Source organism: Astatotilapia calliptera, chromosome 22 (assembly GCF_964374335.1).
Source record: "Astatotilapia calliptera chromosome 22, fAstCal68.1, whole genome shotgun sequence".
In the NCBI taxonomy this organism is placed as follows: domain Eukaryota; kingdom Metazoa; phylum Chordata; class Actinopteri; order Cichliformes; family Cichlidae; genus Astatotilapia; species Astatotilapia calliptera.
Window position 1 is genome coordinate 27,775,292 of NC_137442.1, and position 18,857 is coordinate 27,794,148.

Here is an 18,857-nt window from a genome sequence, read left to right on the forward strand (position 1 = left end):
TTATTTTTTAATTGCTGGATTTTTATATTGTCACTTAAATGTCAAACAGTTACGCTCTCTTGGACAGAAATTTCCCAATAAATGTGTTTTTAACTCAATCAGTGGTACGAAAAGTGCACCAAGAACCCAAGTTAGATGCATAGTTTTTACAGCCCACTATATGAAATTGGCAACTTGTTTGGATTTCAGGACAGCAAACAAACATCACCATGGTGAAGCCGCTCTGAATATCCACAGATGCTACAAATAGAAATCTTGTGAGCTCCTGGGAATTGCTTGCTAACGACATGATGATGGATGGAGCAATGCCACCCAGTCCAGTAAACCACTTTATGGGAAAAATTTCAGCACCACTTCCTTCATTCTTCAGCTGTAAAAGACTGAAATTAGTATGAGTCCAGTTCAATCATTCCAGAGTTAAAGAATTTAATTTGTTTTATTATGCTGCAGTTGTGGGTGATTGTACTTTTTTGGAATTTAATTTGCAATGCAACCATTGAAACGGGGAAAGCACTTTGGATTCGTCGACTTCCTCTCTAGTTTTCCCTAAACCCCACCTCCCAAGATAAATATTCCTTTAACTTCCTCCTTCAAGTTCACTGCATTCATTCTTTTAGAGGTTTCAGCCACCCATGTATCGTCTCAACTGAGGACAAATTTGTTTTTCTTCTACAATCCCCTCTGACAGCCAGTATGTCGAGATAGGGAGCTGAGATTTGATAACAGTGACGTCTTGTACAGTGGAGACCACTCTTGGTATTATGCTTGTCTTGACCCTTCCCATCCACCCACAGGTGGTGTCTATCACCGCTAAAAAAGACATTTCCGCAATCTATTCGGCAAACATTCTGAGCAACATTCACATTGCAGTTGTCAGATAGAGATTACTGTCTGCAGAAGACTGACAGATGAGGGGAGGAGAAAATGATAACAAGACCTTTTAAGTTCCAATGTCTGTGGTGAGAGTTCATCCCAGGAGGCCCACCCACGTAGACCGGAGAAAACAGAGCTGAGAAGGCCAAGCTGCTTAGAGCTGGTGGGCGCTGTGGAACACTATGAACCACAGTGCTTTCCACAGTGTCATATTTATCTGTGGTCTTTGTCCAGGAAAAACACAGCTGTGCTTACACTGCCTTAAATCTCAGGTGCATGATTTTTCTGCTCCTCTTGAAGAAAGTTGCTGGCCGTTGATTCTGAATAAATTAATTTAAAGACTCCACCATGGTTTGTTTTAATGTTTTATAACTACGAGTTTTAAAGCTATCTAAAAAAAATTCCACACGAAATTAATCATTTGTAGAATTTTATTTGAAAATAAAAGGAGCATATTTTAACTGTTTGTACCAACAAATACCAAGCAGTGGGTCTTGCTAATTTGCTTGATGTTCTTGATGGGGCGATCGTGGCTCAAAGAGTTGGCAGTTTGTCTTGTAACCGGAAGGTTGCCGGTTCAGCTTTGTTTCCCTGCCACTTAGGCTCTCCAGTCAGAGGCTGCATATTTGACAAGATTGATATTTATGTAACATTTATTCTCAGTGAAAATCCTAACAACATTTAAGTCCCATAACTCATGTTTGAACTTACTTACAGCATTAACGCAGTCATGCAGTGCTAGTGAGCTGTCTGTGATCATCTGGGAACCAAATTCCATGAGGAAAAAATGTCTAATTCCTGACTGGTTGCAAGTGGTTGCTGGCGGTCGTTGTGAAACCGTTTGTTAAAATGTCAGTGACCCCCTAGTAACCACCTATCACTAGGGAAAAGTGTGTATCCCCCAACTGATTGATGAGTGGTTACTAGGGTTACTAGGGTTTTTAATTATCAAATAAGACACACTCTGGCATGCCAGAAGCACAATGCACAACCAGCTGGGCATAGTGTAAATATGTGCTGTATATTCATGTTCTTATAATAAAAGTGCAGTAAAATGTTCTTATTCAGTTTAATCAATACATCATCTAAAACAATAAAGAAAAATACAGTAAATGATGACAGAAATCACATGGGCGTTTCCTCTAAGAAATTAGCAAAAAATAAAAAATATTCAAATAAATTACTGTAAATACAGTTATATCAGTTATCCAGTTTATTATTATTAGTTTATTATGCTATGGAGACCAAACGGCAAATCACAATCACATATCACGTGTGCGAAACTGGCCGTGACTGGACACGAAGCACTTGTCTGATACGACTGCGGCCAAAATCAGCTTTGGTATTTTTAAGCGTGCTGTTTTTTTGGTCAGTGGCGTTGCAGGTAACGGTCAATATTACTGGATATTTAAGGCAGAATAAAGGACACAAATAATTTTGCTCATTATTTGGGATGTCCCAGCTAAAACGGGACAGTTGGCAACCCGAGTGGTTAACAGAGGTTGCTGGCAGTCATCAAGTTAGCTGCAGAGAGGTACGTACTAAAAACCTCGTGCTGCTTTGGTCACTACGTAACAATCTCTGACAGTGTTTTGTTCAGACAACATCATGCTATCCGCAAATACGTACAAGGCTAAAAAGCACCGGACTCCATTGCTAACATTAGCATGCTAAATTATATGCAATACTGCTAGCATATTCATGTTCACATTGTAGGTAAACCTGTCTAGAACTTCTTTATACCTTTAAATATTTTCTGATTAATACAATGCTACAATGATGGTTTTCATCAGGACACCAACTAATAGTTTGCAACCTATTGGCAAAGTTTAAGAATCGTTAGGACTAGTTGTTATTACAGAAAGCTTGTGACTGGTGCCTGCACCTTCACCAATACAGATACAGATTTGGGGGCAGGGATAGTTCAGTAGGTAGAGTGGTCCCCCCATGAGCGGAAGGGCGGGGGTTCAAATCCACTGAGTGGTACCCCTGAGCAAGGTACTGTCCCTACACCCTGCACCCCAGTACACCTGCTTAGTAGCTGCCCACTGCTTCACTGAGTGAATCGGTCAAATGCAGAGAGAGTAATTTCCCCATGGGGATCAATAAAATATACATTATTATTATACCCCTTACCTAAATTTACAAAATTTCACATCTGGGCCAAAGTTTTGGTATAATCAGGTAAAAACTATGTTTGAGGTCAACAGCCTGCAGCCAAATTTAGATCATCAAACTCTATAGCGCTGATGCATGTGCTTATATATGAATTTATGTATGAAATTTAAAAGCAATCCATCTGCAGTAGACTGACTGGCCTCCATTTTCATAAACAGAGTCATGCTCACAGGGCTACAAGTTCAGCCTTAATCTTGAGCAAATTAAACTTTGACAACTTGCTGTAGTTTGTTTATTATCATTTACACACTTCCTCCCAGCTCTCTAAAAGTCTCTTGAGGTCTGGCCACCAGACGCAGAAATCGTTGGGCTGTTAAAGGTAAGGCAAGCTCCGTCTCAGTTGCCGTGTTCACGCATGCTTATCCCATGGAGCTCCCTGTTGGAGTCCTACTACATGTTTCCTTGACTGTTTGTGTAGCAGTTTGGAGAAAATTCTGACAGCTAATCCACTGAGGATTAGCTGTCCTCACTGGCTGTTTCCCTAGCTGCATTTATACCTCGCCTCTTTAATCACTCTGACAGATGCATTTCTTCCAATTGAACTTATAACCAAGGACTTCACTAATTTGTTCCAGCACTTCCTTAATGACCAAGTACTATGTCTTGTTTACCCACAAATATTTAGCAGGTGTGTCAAGCTATTTGCCATTTCATGCTCAAGTATATACCAAGAAGTCGTCCCCAGTTATGCAAAAGTAATTACAAAATATCATAGGAGAGAATTATTGGTGAGGAGCATATCGAGTATATCATGACATTATTGAAAAGGCGGCACTTCCATTTTACCACCTGGCTCTCAGCAGCACCTATTAGAGCTCAACTCATCCAAGGTAACAGAGATCTCCATTTTTGAGACTATAGGGCAAAGGGAAACCTTTGTCAGATTCACAGCTGGCGGGACGTGACTAATGCACAGGTGCAGGCTCATGGGAAAACTCTGCTCAGGGAGGCAAAAAAAGGGAGGCACAGAGCTTGAACAAATAAGTGTTTTTGTGTAGCTGATGGAACACAGACAACACACAAGCTGTTTTGTGTGTGATTGAGAAAGATCGCAAAACATACACAGAGGGAGATCTGCAGCAACTGAAACTGAGAAAGTGCGATACACCGACCGGAGATAAAGTATGCATTTATTCTGCACGTCTCTAGACAAATTTGAGTCAACATCTTATCATCCACATCTTACTTCTCTTCCAAGAATGTGAAAAGAAAGACCAAAGTATCACCATCGTTAAACTTTTGATATTTTTTTTAATGAAACAAGTACCCTGACCCTAGATATAGAAATTTACAGTAACCTGAATGAAAAAGATTCAAAAACAGTTCATACATAACAACTACTACAAAGGTCATATTCAGGCACTTGAAACCATATACAGTCCTTGTTTGTCATGCTACACAAAGAATGTCTTTGGTCCTTTTCCCTCCCAGTCAGGTCAGCTGAAACCACAGTCAGAACAAAAAAATGACAAAAAAAAAAAAAGTTTGGTTTCGTAACCAGTATTTACATTTCATTAAGACCCGAGCCTACATCAGACACAAACTGAAAACGTTCATATATAAAGCCTTCATATTTTTCCATATACATCCACATTGGTTATGAAATACCAGAACAAAAAGGTATAATTATAATGGCTCATATTAGATTTCTTTTTTTTTTTTTTACAGCAGTGTTAATTGATATAACTTAGTGGAATATTTTTGATACAAGAGTTGGCAAAACAACAAAGTTGGGGGTCAAAATAACAAAGCTACATTGTTACAGGGATACCAAGCACATGACACCCTAAAATCCCAATGCATCAGCATCCATCATGTTCTAGCTTCAAGAGCTCCATCGCTGTTATAACTATACATTACTGAAACTTGTTTTATGTCTTCAGCTGTCGCATTTCTAACACAATTCAGTCGATTTGCTAACATTTCCCACTTGCAGCAGGTTTAGATGCTTGAGCATATGTAAATTTGTGCAACTGGCTTTCTTATCATCACTTGTTTAAAAAAATCGTTTAATAAAATGACATTAGTGAGAATCATTCAACACAACAGGAAAAATATGTAAACAGAACAATAAGGTAGTGAATTGGGCTGTACTGTAAATATGCAGATGATCAGACAGCAAGACAGAAGATTCTTTTATACGCTGGGTCAATAACAAGTTAAACTTTGTGTAGTTGCTAATAGCTGTGTGACCTATAAATTGAATGTTTAGGGCACAAAAGTTTTTTAGATGAAAATGCCCTGAGCAATAAGTTGGCAGTTAGATTCCTTCCTGTCTGGCCAAACCTTAGTACATGTCATTTGCCTCCCTCCTTTCCTTCCGATCTTCACTTTCCCTACCAAATTATCCTTTAAAAATTCAAAACAAATCACAGGCACACGTTGAAAATATAATTTCCTGTTTTGAAACGCAAGTTCATCTAACAAAACAAAGACCTATTCCGTGAAGGCAGCAGAGCTAGAAACTTAAGATGTACAGCTCACAGACCCAGTAAATAGCTTCACACTGAGAAGAATGGATTGTCTTCTACAGCCAAGGCTGTTCGACACAACACTGACCCCTTACAGTGAACATTTCGGTTAATGAATGTTCTGCTTACATCAAAGTAAAGGTTCAAAAAAGAAACATAAACTTTCCACGCAGTGATAAAAGACACTGCTCAGCTGCAAGGCAGCCATGTTTGATAAGAGTTACTGCACGTAGCCATGGGTGACTGAACTTGCGCCACGTAGTAATTGCTGAAGTTGACGTCTCTGACATAGGGAGCAGGCTGGTAGTAGCAGGTGATGTTGGACAGAGCGGGGATGGCATTCTGTTCGGCCATTACACGCAACGCCAGGGCAGAAATAAGAGCCAGCGTTTGCCGGCGCTCGTGTCCCATCAGACACACAGTGCTTTCATCCACCACTTGTCTCAGAGTCACCAGATACTCATAGCGCTTGTCCTCCATGCCCGCAAAGTGGTTCTGCAGATATCCCTCCAGCTTTCTCTGCTGCTCGCTTATGTCGGGGAAGTCGATGAAGAAGCGCGAGCACATGTAGCGCTGCATCTGTTTCATCTGAGTTGCGGAAGATGGATGGAAACCGCGCACCAGCAGGTGGCAGTACTTGAGCAGGCCGCCGCCCCGGATCTCTTCTGGACTGCGGGTGGCGATGGTCTTGGAGCGGAGGTGATCCAGAGCTTCCTCAAAGTCTCCATACATACTCTCTCCCTGGACTGTAGGGTGGAAGGTCTCGGACATGGCTGTTTCCGAGCAGCGGTCGAACAGCAGCAATGAGTCCAGAGTAATCTGGAAGGAGTCGACGCTGAACTCGAACTGCCTTCTCAGCGTGTCCACAAACTTCAGTTCCACGTTTTTGCCAGTGTTGTTGGAAAGTGAGATGAGGCTCCAGCGATCTGTCTCGTTGCAAACTTTCACCAGCTTCTGAACATATGCCTCCTTTAGGGCAAGGGCTGTGATTCGATCTCTGCATACCCCTTCGGGCAAGAAGTCCACCAGGCAGTCCAGCACCACGTCCTTCACCAGCCGGAAGGTTTTGTCATCAGTCAAACTCAAGCCAAAGATCAGGTCCAGGTCTTTGTAGCCAAGGCCGTTGTCCTCATGAAGTACGTGGCTGGCTGCTGAACCATTCAGCTTAACATCACGTACCATCACGCCATGCTCCTCCAGTCGAGCCCTGACCACCTGAAAGTAAAGACACAGAGAAAAGACACAAAATGAGAGACTAAACACTTTATTAGGTTTATTGTGAAAGTAGAACGCACAATAAAGCATAAATTTGTAATTGAGTTTGATTAAGTTTAATTATATATTTTTTTAATCTTTCCTTGCATAATAAAGTAGTTGCTATGTTTTATTATTGTTTAGGGCTTACATGAAGAACACATCTCTGGAGTGAACGAAACGCTGCAGCTTTTTTAAAGAGCAACTGGCACTTAAGTGACTACTTATTGGTGTAGTCTCTCACTCAAAGAGATGACCTCCATTTACATTATAAAGTGACAGACCAGCGACAGCATAAGCAAGAGCACCCACAAACCTCCCTCTGGCAACAGAGCTCTCTATAAGTAGACGGGCCAAAGCCAGATTGCCAGGTGACTGCGAATGCGTTTCCCCCACTGCACCATAAATTCCACTTAACAAGTGAAAGATCCCAGATTCAGTCCCAGGATGAGATACCAGTCCCCTGAGGGGCTGTGTTAGAAAGTTTATCTGGTGTAAAAATCTGCCAAATCAAATACGTGGAGTTACTCACCGTGGTGACCTCTAGTGAATAAAGCGGGATTTATGGTTCAGCAGGGGTAACACATTTACAGTCCTCAGGCAGTCTGAGGACGGTCCGTCTACCCATAGAGAGCTTTTTTGGTGATGGAGGCAGTGTACAAAATATATACCACAACCGGTGTGTGGGCTACTCTTGCTTGGGGTGTAGTTAGTCTATCAGCCAGCTGCAGACACAAGCAAAGTTACAATATACAAGTAACAAGAATTGAAACCGAGGAAAACCAACGTTTTTTTTCATGGTTTTCCCATTCCTGGTGAACTCCGCTGTGACCCCTAACCCTATTCCAACCCACCTGTCAACTAATGTATCTTCAACAGGCACATAGGTCATGCACATCCAGCGACGCACTGTTAGGATTTTGGAGAACAAAATAGGAGCACATCTAAAAACCCTTCTCCGCTCACTGTGCAACTAGAACCGTGTACGCGGACAGATATTTGTGGCACCATAAATTACGCTTCAGGGAGCAGCTGACTGTAGCTTTTTTTTTATCTCAAAAAGCTGCTCCACAGAGATTAGATGTGGAAAAGATGCGGCATGTCTGTGCTTGACAGGTGTAAGTGACTCATAAAAGGAACTGTTGAGCTTTGAACTTTTAAACTCATGAATGTGGACCAAATTGAAAAAGGTGTTTATAATGTTATTGGAACACACTGTACAGATGTACTGCTGTGGTTCTTGGGAAAATTACAGAACTACAGGCAGTTAAGATCTTTGTGCTTCCTGTCTGTTACATCACTCAAATCACACTCAGGGGGTGGGGGGGGCAACTAACAAGGCCAAGTCTGAAGAAATCCAAAGCACAGCTGTTCACAATTCATTAAAACGCTCTCACTATGTTATGGGAATCTGATGTTACTGTTCAATGGTGTGATGTCTCTTCACTGAATGCGTAGAGACAAGCAATGCCTATCCAGTCAGGTAATCCTATATACTGAAAGAGAGTATAACCATAATGCTACGTTTAACCTGCAAAAAATACAGGGCACACATACTGAATGCTAAAATTTTACTCTAAGCCTTAAGCTGAACTCTAACCCTGGACAAGAATATTAGAATGTATCAGAATATGTCATTTTTGGTTTTATTAAACTTTTCTCCCATATTTTGTCATTCAGGGAACAAATTTAAAAAAAAATGATTCTGACACATCAAAAAGTCGTTGGTTTTGTTTTTTATTCCTAGCTACTGTTTTCACTAGAACCATAAATTAGTCGATCAGAGAGACAAAACACTTTAAAACCCTTAACTAGCTACGCACACAGTCTAATCCAACCCAGAGTGAATTTAATAATCCTCAAAGATTCCTAAAACTCATATTTCCACATGCATTTTGTTGTTTATTCCACCTAATTCCAAGTGAATTAGGTCAAGTTGTGTCCTGAAGCCATTGTTTTAATGACCACATCTGGTAATCAGCACATTAGCTAGAGATAGATCACATAAGAAGAACTGGATGAGTAAACTTGTTACTACTCCACCTAAAACCCCAAATTGGTGTTTTCATAAACTTGTTTATTTATATTAAACAAACTAAATAAAATTATTTAAAAAGAAAGCTAATTTCAGTTACTGCCTCATTCACAAGCAATTACCACAGCCAGTAGTTTTGGATACTTGATTTTTACACCAGAGGTCCTTTCTAACCCAACACTGGAGGATTTGTGTCTCCTCCCAGAATCAAACCAGGGATATTTTGCTTAGGATTTCAGTCCAGTGGACAAGACTGCAGAGATTTTTTTAACCTATCCAAGGGAAACCCACAGAAAGTATTTTCACTGACCTCACACTTAAACAGTTGGTTTGAGTTAACAGCACACTATAATGTGTTTGTTTGGGAGTCCCAAAAGTAGTGTATGGGGAAGTACAGCTGTGCTAGCCCCACAGAATGCATCCTTTACCACTCATAAAACAGGATGGTACATTTCCCAAATGACTCACCAGCACCTGATGAGAGCCTAACACTTACAGTGATGTAAAAACACATTACAAAAAGAATTGCAAACACACCAGACTGTCTGGTGTTGACAACGCCTTGGCGACAGTCTTTCCACTTTCCTTCTGGCATCTTAATAGTTTCCTTGACTATTTCATTTAAGCTGTGGACAAAGTGTGTTTTTATTATAGCTGTTTGAAATGACCCAGCCAGTTGCCAGCACATAGTCCCCTGGACGCCAATGAGAGCTCTGGGCAGTGAGACAGATTATCCCTGTGCCAAGTAAATGGCGACATCAAATGAGGAGTTATGAGTCCCTGACCTTCAAATCCACTCCAAGACTAACCCAGCCAGTCAGTAGTACAGTAGCTTGGCAGACAGCGGGGGATGCTGATGATGGTTTTACTTCTGACTTGAAATGCTTCCTCAAATTTCTTATGCACGGGTGCTCATTTCACCTGTGCTCTTAGACAAGAATGGGTTGTGTGCTGAAACATGATGCTCTTGTGATAAAAGTTTTCAAAGAAGGATTCAGTTTCAAGGATTCACTTAAGTTTTAATGTCTCAGTCCACTCAAACTTTATTTGATAGGAATATATCCAAGGGACCAATTTGGGGGGACTTTTGCTGTATTAGATGTCTGTGCCAGCCATGTAAGATTAAACTGGTGAGAACCACTCTAGTGTATGTGGATTTATTAGTAAAAACCAGTCTTACTAACCTCACAACCATCTGACTTATCTCATATAAAATCACAAATTAAAAGACTCGGATACAGCACTGGAACAGAATCGTAATAGTTTAGGTGTAAGCAAGTAAACTGTTCAGTATGAAAACTTGAGGTGGAAAAACTAGTAATTGAAACTTATACACCCGCAACTCTGTATTTTTTAAATTTCATTATGTTTAACACTTAGTTTGTTTGTTTTTTGCCAACCGTATTTTATAACAAGCTATCCTTGCCTATGGCATTGTAATTATTTTTAGCTACTTTAAATATAGTTATACTTAAAAGTAGTCTGTGTATTTGCATTTTAACTCTAAAATCAAGCAAACCAAAACAATAATACCAAGAAACTTTGGTCGTTGAACTCCTGAGTGTTGATTTTTTTTTAGATAACGTGATAACTTGATCCAACCTCGATCCAACCTAGCTACCAAGTCTGAGCAGCATACACCTGAGTTCTCTTTCTGGGATGCAGTAGAGTACACTAGCTGTAGCAATTAACCCTGTTGGCCATGAATGGAACCATAACCATGTTATCAGCTAATCCAGAACTCACTGACTTCTTCCTGTGGTTTGCATTCACACATTTTGGTTAACTTGCAGTTTTCTCGTGTCAAAAGAAGCCAAACTACAGGAAAAAGCTACAAGTTTACAAACACAGCTGATTCAGACCAGAGTATATGAACTATAGGTTTCAAAAGATAGATTCACTTTATAAAATTTTAATTTGTACCACAAGATGGTTTGATGTAACCTTTACTGTACCAGGTAATTCATTGAGAATGCATCATATTTACAAATACAACCTAGAAAAAGGCATTGGGTGATGAACAATTTATTATAAAGTTTGAGTAATGACAGAGAGTACCCTTAAACATTTTTTAATGTATGGGTTTTAAAATGTAAAAATAAAATCTACACCTTGTGTGTTCCAGATATAGCTATTGCCCTGTCCACAAAAGAAATGATGGGAAGTTTTAGTTTGCAAACTTTCAATTTGAAATTAAAATGAGCAGACAGAAACTCCAACTCATGAATGGAAAGCCCAGCCAAAGAGATACCATCAACACTAAAAAAAAAACATTCAGCCTAGAAATGAATGTTCCCAGGTTACCTCCTCTACGGGAACTGGGAGCATGTGGTGTCTTCATGTTGCTCGGTCCCAACAATAGCCTACTGAGGAGTTGGTTTACAGTCTGGCAAGGGCAACAGCGGCTCAGGCGACTGCTCTCCATTTACCACAGTAACACTTTGTCATGCCCAACCCTCAAGCCCACTGTTATTACAGGCACTAATCCCATCCTCATATTCTGCTTCAAACCCAGGCCATTCGCTACTGTCTGGAGAGTGGAGTAATGTTTCAAGGTTTCATGAAAAATAAGAACCCATACCTCTGCCTCCACATATGAACCCATTCAACAATTTACGTAACTATGATGCATGCGTCACGTAATCTGCGTTTTTCATCATGTGATATGATGCTCCTCGGTATGTAGTACACTGGGTGTGTGTAGGTTTAGTCCGCTGAGAGGGATATCACAGGATCTGGCTTTGAGCTGTCAACGTTCACAGAAGTGTGAGTAATGGCAAAAGTTTTCCTTCACTGCTCCCAGGGTTCACTCACAACCAGACCACAAACAGATGTTATTTTAATGTGGATATTAGACAAATACACTGTTAAGAGATTGTCTTGTGACCCTTTGGGACTGTGATCCATCAGTTACTTCGCCCAGTATGACAGAACAAAATACTAGTGTGGCTACAAAATCACTTAGGGGGATGACTTTGTCTGATGGGAAGGTTGAAAAAGTGGCAAACTAGTGGTTTTGAATGTTGCAGCCTATTTACTGTGAAACACCCCGCATTACTGTCAACCATTTGATAGTGGCTTAAATCACAAAACTTTTTCCCCCTCCAACCACACTGCCACTGGTTTCCATTCATGGCCACATGGTATAAAAATCAACTTGCAGACATTAAGTCTTTCAACAGGGAGCATTGTGTCGCTTCATTTTTTTTTTTGTCACGATATCTGCATGGTCATACAGAACACAATTTCAAATCAGTCTACACTTATAGATGCAGTGCCTTCATGGTTTCCACCAGAAAGGTTAATCCTGACAGGTTCAGCTGCCACAGAGAAGGTGGTTTCAGGGATTTACTGTTGCACTCAATTGATATATTTCTGTAAATGAGCTGTTTCATCTGCGAGTAACAGATCAAACAGTTGTTAGCCCACTTTATAGCTTCTACCAGCAGACATCTTAACATTTCACATTTGGCCAAAAAAACAATAGACCTCACACTCACAGTGGATAAGATCAGCTAAGCTGCCATAGCATTTGCCAGGTTCTTCCATACTTTTTGAACTGCTTCGTAAAGATTTGAGCTGGATGTGTGTGACTTCTTAACTACACATTTAAACAATTTTGTTCTTACTTGAAATCCTAATCTGCTCAATTAGTTTTTATTTTATTAACAGCAGCAATAGCAGCTATGTGTTGGTTCAAAGATGTTATGACGCCACCTCCCACAGCTACATTAAGTACTTTCCCAGATTTTCTTAAACACATTTCCAGAAACCGTGGCTCCACTTCTCAAAACTCAGAACACAAACTACACATCTAGTGTAAAATGAAACACACCACTCAAAACCATCTTATCAAAACTTATTTCTTCCACGGAACAAAACAATACACACAAGCATATTTATGTCAACTGAACTAACAAGAGAATTTTTAGAATTGCTTTCCGCTGCCTCCTCCGCCTCTCGCTCTGCCTCTTCCTCTATAAAACACCTGTATACGTCACTTGAAGCCTCTTTCACACAATGACACATGATCGAATTGTTCTTCAAATTGAGGCTGAACAAGCACAACTGCACAGTTTCTTCTTTAGTCACCTTTTCCACTCACTATGTGTTTATACACCTCTTTGTATTATTTATTAATAATAATAATAATAATGGATTGGATTTATATAGCGCTTTTCAAGGCACCCAAAGCGCTTTACAATTCCACTATTCATTCACTCTCACATTCACACACTGGTGGAGGCAAGCTACTATTAGTTATTATTGATCACTGTCTTCATCCACTCGCCCCAACCAGTTTCAAAAGATGGTTGCCTCTCTCTGAGCCTGGTTCTGCCAGAGGTTTCTTCCTGTTAGTAGGGAGTTTAACCTTGCCACTGTCACCAAAGCGCTTGCAAATACATAAAATACATACATAAAATTGAACTGAATCGAACTGAATTAACTGGGACTTAGCGTGTTGCATTTTGTAAGCCAGTGTTCCTATGTCAACAATGTGCGCAAATTCATGCAAACTGCATTCAGAGATTTGCAAAACTGACAGTGGAATAGTGCAGAGTTTAGCTGGACGGAGGCACGTTGTTTGTAGATGAGCTTCATGTTTTCAGAATTGTGACATCAATGAGTGATGTCACAATTGCTACATCCATCTTTTACATAGAGTCTATAGTTTTAGTAAGTTAAAAAAAACTTTACTGGTGTTTTGGGTTAAGCAGTATTGAGTATGCCAACGTCTTAGCACTCAAACACAATAGATAAAGAATATTCTGGATAAGAAATTTTCTTAAGAATTTAATCCGAAAGTTCCACAAAAAGAAAAAATGGTTAAGGTCCCTTATGACTAGAGGACTATGTAATGGAAGAAAGGCATCACAGGGGAGAGATTACATTGGTAGGCCTCTTTGATTATAGGGGTCTTTGAAATGTGTGTGTGTGTGTGTGTGTGTGTGTGTGTGTGTGTGTGTGTGTGTGTGTGTGTGTGTGTGTGTGTGTGTGCACGCGCAAGGTCTTCCCTCCCCCATATGAACACTGTAGAAAATATTAATCATTCAAGCAACACATGAACCAGGATTACAGGCTATTAATGTCCGGAAAAACTGCAGCCCACGCAAATCCCCACATGTTCCAGTTCTAGTAAATATACTGTGGTGTGGTCATTATCTCACAGAAACTGTGAAAAAGGGACTTGCGGAGGAGAAGCACTAGTGAGTTAGTGGAAAACTGCAGTCACAGTGTCAGATCATCTCCACTAATGTGTCTGACTGTAAGTGATTGAGTATCTTTTAAAGTTTTATCAGTTCTGCCACAAATCCTAATTACTGCAGAAAAACAGCAGAATGTGGAGCAAACAGAATATTTCAATATGTAGGCCTGATTTTGATTAGCCGGGCTTGTTTAGAAGTTATGTTACTGTGTTCCTTTGGAGCAAGTGAAATCTCATTGACTCCACAGTCACTGCAAAATAAATATACTGCACTCACCCACTGTCAGCAGACTACTGTAAACTGCTATTTTCTAATTACTAAAAACTTTATTACCAAGATGGCATATGACACAGTTGTGAGCAACAGTGGCGGAATATCTTTATATATGCAGAGCATTAAAATTGCCTTTCACCCAAAAAGGTAACACACCTTGTGTCAAATTAATCAAAATAACAGTTTTTCATTAATTTCTTTCTTTTTTTTTCTCTGTTTGTTGAGAATAGGGCGATATGGGGATACATGAAACTAAGAGAAGATGTACTTTTCCCTCTTCTCTGTCACTTCTGCTTCAGTGCGTTTTATTAGATAGCAAAACGACTATGAGAGAGCTAGTGAGAGAGCTAGTGAGAGGGGTCTCACCTGAACGATCTGCCGGGGCTGCACGGACAGCGTGGGGAAGTTTCCTCGGCCGTGGATCGGTACGCTCTCTCCAAGGATGGAGTCCAAACGCCGAACCTGATCCCATGACAGCACGCTCACCCGCCGACTCTGCTCCGAGACATCACCGGAGGACATGACGACCGGAGGCAACGGGACGTCCAGAGAAAGTGTCGTTGCACTGTTAGAACAACTTGAAGCAATTCTCCTCAAACGAGGAAGAGCCGGTGATGTTAGGGCGACAGTGGGTGTGAAAAGCTCCCAGTGCGTCTCCCTCTCTCACTCTCTGTCTGTTCTTGTGGAAAAACTTTCAGAAAGCTCCAAAATGTGTTAACTCTTTTAGAACATCGCACATTCCCAGAACAAAACTTCCTGCGCCTGCGTCGCTCTCTGTCTCCACTGACTGTCTGTGCACATTAGAGCCTCCTCTGGACTCGCCCGGGGTTTTAACCGAGCAGGGATTAACGGGCGCCACCCCATTGGCTGGCCAGAGCCTTAATAACGCTTCAGCATACAGACTGCACTCCGTTTGCACACAGACCCGTGAACACCTACTTCCCTTGCGTCACATGGCATGTTCAATGACTGTAGGAAGTATAGTAATTACTATGTGCAAGTAAAAAAAACACAACCTTGAACTGCTCACGTCAGGCTTCAAGACTTTACCCAAACTGCATACAGTACCTCATCTCACACTGGTCTGTTTAATAGGAAGGAGAAAAGACAAAGGAAGTTTACTTCAAATGCATTTTGCAACAATAAATAAATATATAACAACTAAAATGTATGGAAACAAATCATAATATCATCATATTCAAATTCAGTGTTTTTAATGGAGTAAGCTGAAAGTTCATTGTAAAAAAAAATAACAGACTTCCTTTTTGATTTGATACTGTGAAGCAGAGGTGTGGACTCGAGTCACATGACTTGGACTCGAGTCAGACTCGAGTCATTAATTTTATGACTTTAGACTTGACTTGAAAAAATGTTCTAAGACTTGTGACTTGACTTGGACTTTTACACCAATGACTTGGGACTTGAATTGGACTTGAACCGGTTTACTTGAAAAGACTTGATATTTTACCCCAAATATAAAATTTAACATGCATATTATATAGAGATTGAAAATGTGACGTCATTCACGGGTAGAACCGCAAAGGATTCTGGGAACTCGTGGCAAGCGGTACTAGCGCACGCAGGCTTTCAATTGAAATCAGTCACACAGCGATAAAAAGAAACACAAAAATGTCAAGAAGCCGTTGTATTATTAACTGCAATAGCCGGTCGCATGACAGCCACGGGAAGCCGACGGGTAAAGAGATCGGTTGTTATCGGATTACGTCGTTGAAGAGAAATTGTTCGAGCCGTGTTTCCAAAGTAACAAAGACGCGACGGATGGTCTGGATTGCAGCCATTCAAAGATCAAATATAACGTCCCAGAACACTCCAGCTCACAGGTTAGTCTGCTCCAAGCATTTACACGAAGGTCAGTGTCTTTTAGTACTTAATACGTCATTTTCATAACATAATTGGTGATATAGGTTACAAGCAAGTCTGGCACTGAACAGAAATGGTCGCGCTATGCTCCTGTGTTTATTGTGCATAAATAGTGAATTGTCCTGACACAATATTGCGTTTCGCTTCTGTTATTATGGTACATTGACAAAAACATATACTTTTATTCACAGGATAAAACAGGTTTTTTGTATCACTAATTGCCCAGTACGATTACAGCATACAGTATTATTGTCACTGCTACATTTCTGTGATGGGTACCAGAAATTATTTCCACTACTAATTAATTACCGTTGAGCTCAAAGGTCCTATTAATAAACGGTTAATGAATGTGTATTTATGATGACAATTTGTGAGACTGGTAAACTTATGATACGTACGATGGTCTTTCGTTCTACACGGTGCATTTCAAGGTCCTGCACCCATCCGTCGGTAAACTGTACCTGGGCTTGTTGCAGTGACCGGAAGTTACTAAACTTCATGAGTGTGTGCACTCACTCCAAGAACCGTATGATTATAAATATGCATATAAATATGCTACGATGAGATAGCTGCCTTCATCTAACTAGCAAATGTTTTCCAGGCTACGTTGGTGATGCAGTTTTTTTTAATGTGTATGATATTTTTGTCATGCGATTTTAAGGCCGGTCCTACAACCGCATCCAAGAATAACATGCAGCTTATCTCAGAACTGTCGGTGAAAATTATTCTTGGAGCTAGTTTTAATTGAGCTGCATTTTAAAGAGGTGCAATTTCACAATTTGTGTATATTTTCTAAGTTCACTATTTTGTCATGTGTTGAGAAAAACACAGATTAAAAAATTACATGGTCTAATATTTACATTTAGCATAACTGCAACATTATTTTTTCGTTTTTTTTTTTTAAAGACTCGAAAGGACTTGAAATTCAAAGTTTCAGACTTGTGACTTGACTCGGACTTTTACACCAGTGACTTGAGACTCGACTCTGACTTGCCTGACATTACTTGAGACTTGACTTGAGACTTGAGGATAAAGACTTGAGACTTACTTGAGACTTGCAAAACAATGACTTGGTCCCACCTCTGCTGTGAAGCTTAAACAATTAAAAACAGTAACATTAGCAATCATAACACTTCTTTAAAGCCAAAGTCCTGAGTTATTTTCAAAAGAAAAGAAAACGAAACTTCTTGACCCCGTGTTAAAAGATGAACAAATGCTTCACATCACAACATTTGTCTGGCCTTTTCCTCTAGGACTATTTTCTGAATATCCCGCTGTTAGCAGACTAGCATCATTTATCCCTCATGCGACTGTATGGTAAACAGTGGGATTAAAGTTTGGTTGGGTTTAGATACAACGACAGAATGGCAGAATTGCATCTCAGGAAAGATAATTAATTTTTTGTTAAAATAACTACTTTGTTAAAGTTAGAGAAACATTGTTACACAGTTATAAAGCCATTGTTATGCCTTAAATAGCAACGGCAATGATCTCTTAAATGATAGCCAAAAGTTTTGGAGGTCCATGCATCTACCCCAAACTATTTTCTTTTCTTTCAGACATCTAGAAAACAAAGAAAAATTGACATTCAGAACTTCTAATACATGTATTCTATATTGATTCCAGGTATATGCACACATTTTCATGGCAATCTGTCTGAAAGTTAAGCTAATAGCATTTCATCTTAAACTGCTCCCCCAAGTCATCCTTGTCAAAGAAGAGATCAGAGCCCCTTCGCTAGCCCTCCTTTGTTCCCGGACAGAAACTTGTCATCTGTTTTGTTTTTATTTTCTGTAATTGGTGTTGCAAGAAGGTGTTGCTTTTAACTAGAACCACTACATTAGAATTCAGATTTAGAGGAAATGTGAAAAGAGTTTTGCTCAGTGGAGGACATGACCATTTTTCACTCCACGCTCAAAGGAAAATGACCTAATTCGTTTTGGTGATACCATTATGTACAACATAAGGTCATGATGAAGAGTCACACATTTCTGGATGTTTAGGTTGACCAACATACCCGTGTTAGAGAGATTATTCATTTTTGACCCCTGTGGGATGACACAAAGGGATTTGTGACCTTAATTTGCTTTGTCGTTGTTTCATTTTCTTAAGAGCAATTTGTGTGTCTCCTACCATGACAGAAAAAACACAGGGAAGCCCCAGTGTCATTTTAGAGCAGAATGACAACATGGAAAAATATTGCCATGATTTGCATATCATGTGCATAATGTAAATACTGTACGTCAGTCTGCATTGACTCAACCGGCAATAGCAAATACCACACACTGCACTGTTATCACCAGCTCTACAAAAAGTGTTGTTTTTTATTGTTGACATTACACATGAATATAGTTCCTATTTATTTATTTATATTTAAACACTAGCTGCTGATACCTAAAGTACAACTCATTTTCTAGCCTTTTATGGGTCCATACATTATTCACATAATGTATGGACTATTTGCAGTTTGAAATAATATAATTAATTTGAATAGTATTTCTTTATTTTTTCTTTGCTTATTTCAAGTGGCCTCAAATGAACAGCCAATTGTGTGTGACATTAATGGTGACGTCACAATAGCTAAATCTGTGTTTTAAATGCAGTACATGTAAACAACTCAAAATTTAGTTGGTTATTTCCCAGTATTAGTTGTATTGTATTGTATTGATGTGAAACCACAAAGGA

At 39.9% G+C, this 18,857-nt stretch overlaps 1 protein-coding gene across 1 annotated transcript; it reads right to left on the reverse strand.

Annotated features, from left to right (window-relative positions):
* Positions 1–4,282: 4,282 nt before the first annotated feature.
* tent5bb (terminal nucleotidyltransferase 5Bb) lies at positions 4,283–15,143 on the reverse strand. The gene is made up of 2 exons (XM_026156659.2): positions 14,658–15,143; positions 4,283–6,737 (listed from the first exon to the last, which is right to left on the reverse strand). The coding sequence occupies exons 1-2, from the start codon at positions 14,811–14,813 to the stop codon at positions 5,712–5,714; spliced, it is 1,182 nt and encodes a 393-aa protein (XP_026012444.1). The 5' UTR covers positions 14,814–15,143; the 3' UTR covers positions 4,283–5,711.
* Positions 15,144–18,857: the final 3,714 nt, after the last annotated feature.

Excerpts from the sequence above, each read along its gene's own strand:
- tent5bb (XM_026156659.2), bottom strand. The coding sequence starts at position 14,813 with ATGTCCTCCGGTGATGTCTCGGAGCAGAGTCGGCGGGTGAGCGTGCTG. Across the intron at positions 6,738-14,657 it reads AGCCCCGGCAGATCGTTCAG|GTGGTCAGGGCTCGACTGGA; the intron begins GTGAGACCCCTC and ends CTTTACTTTCAG.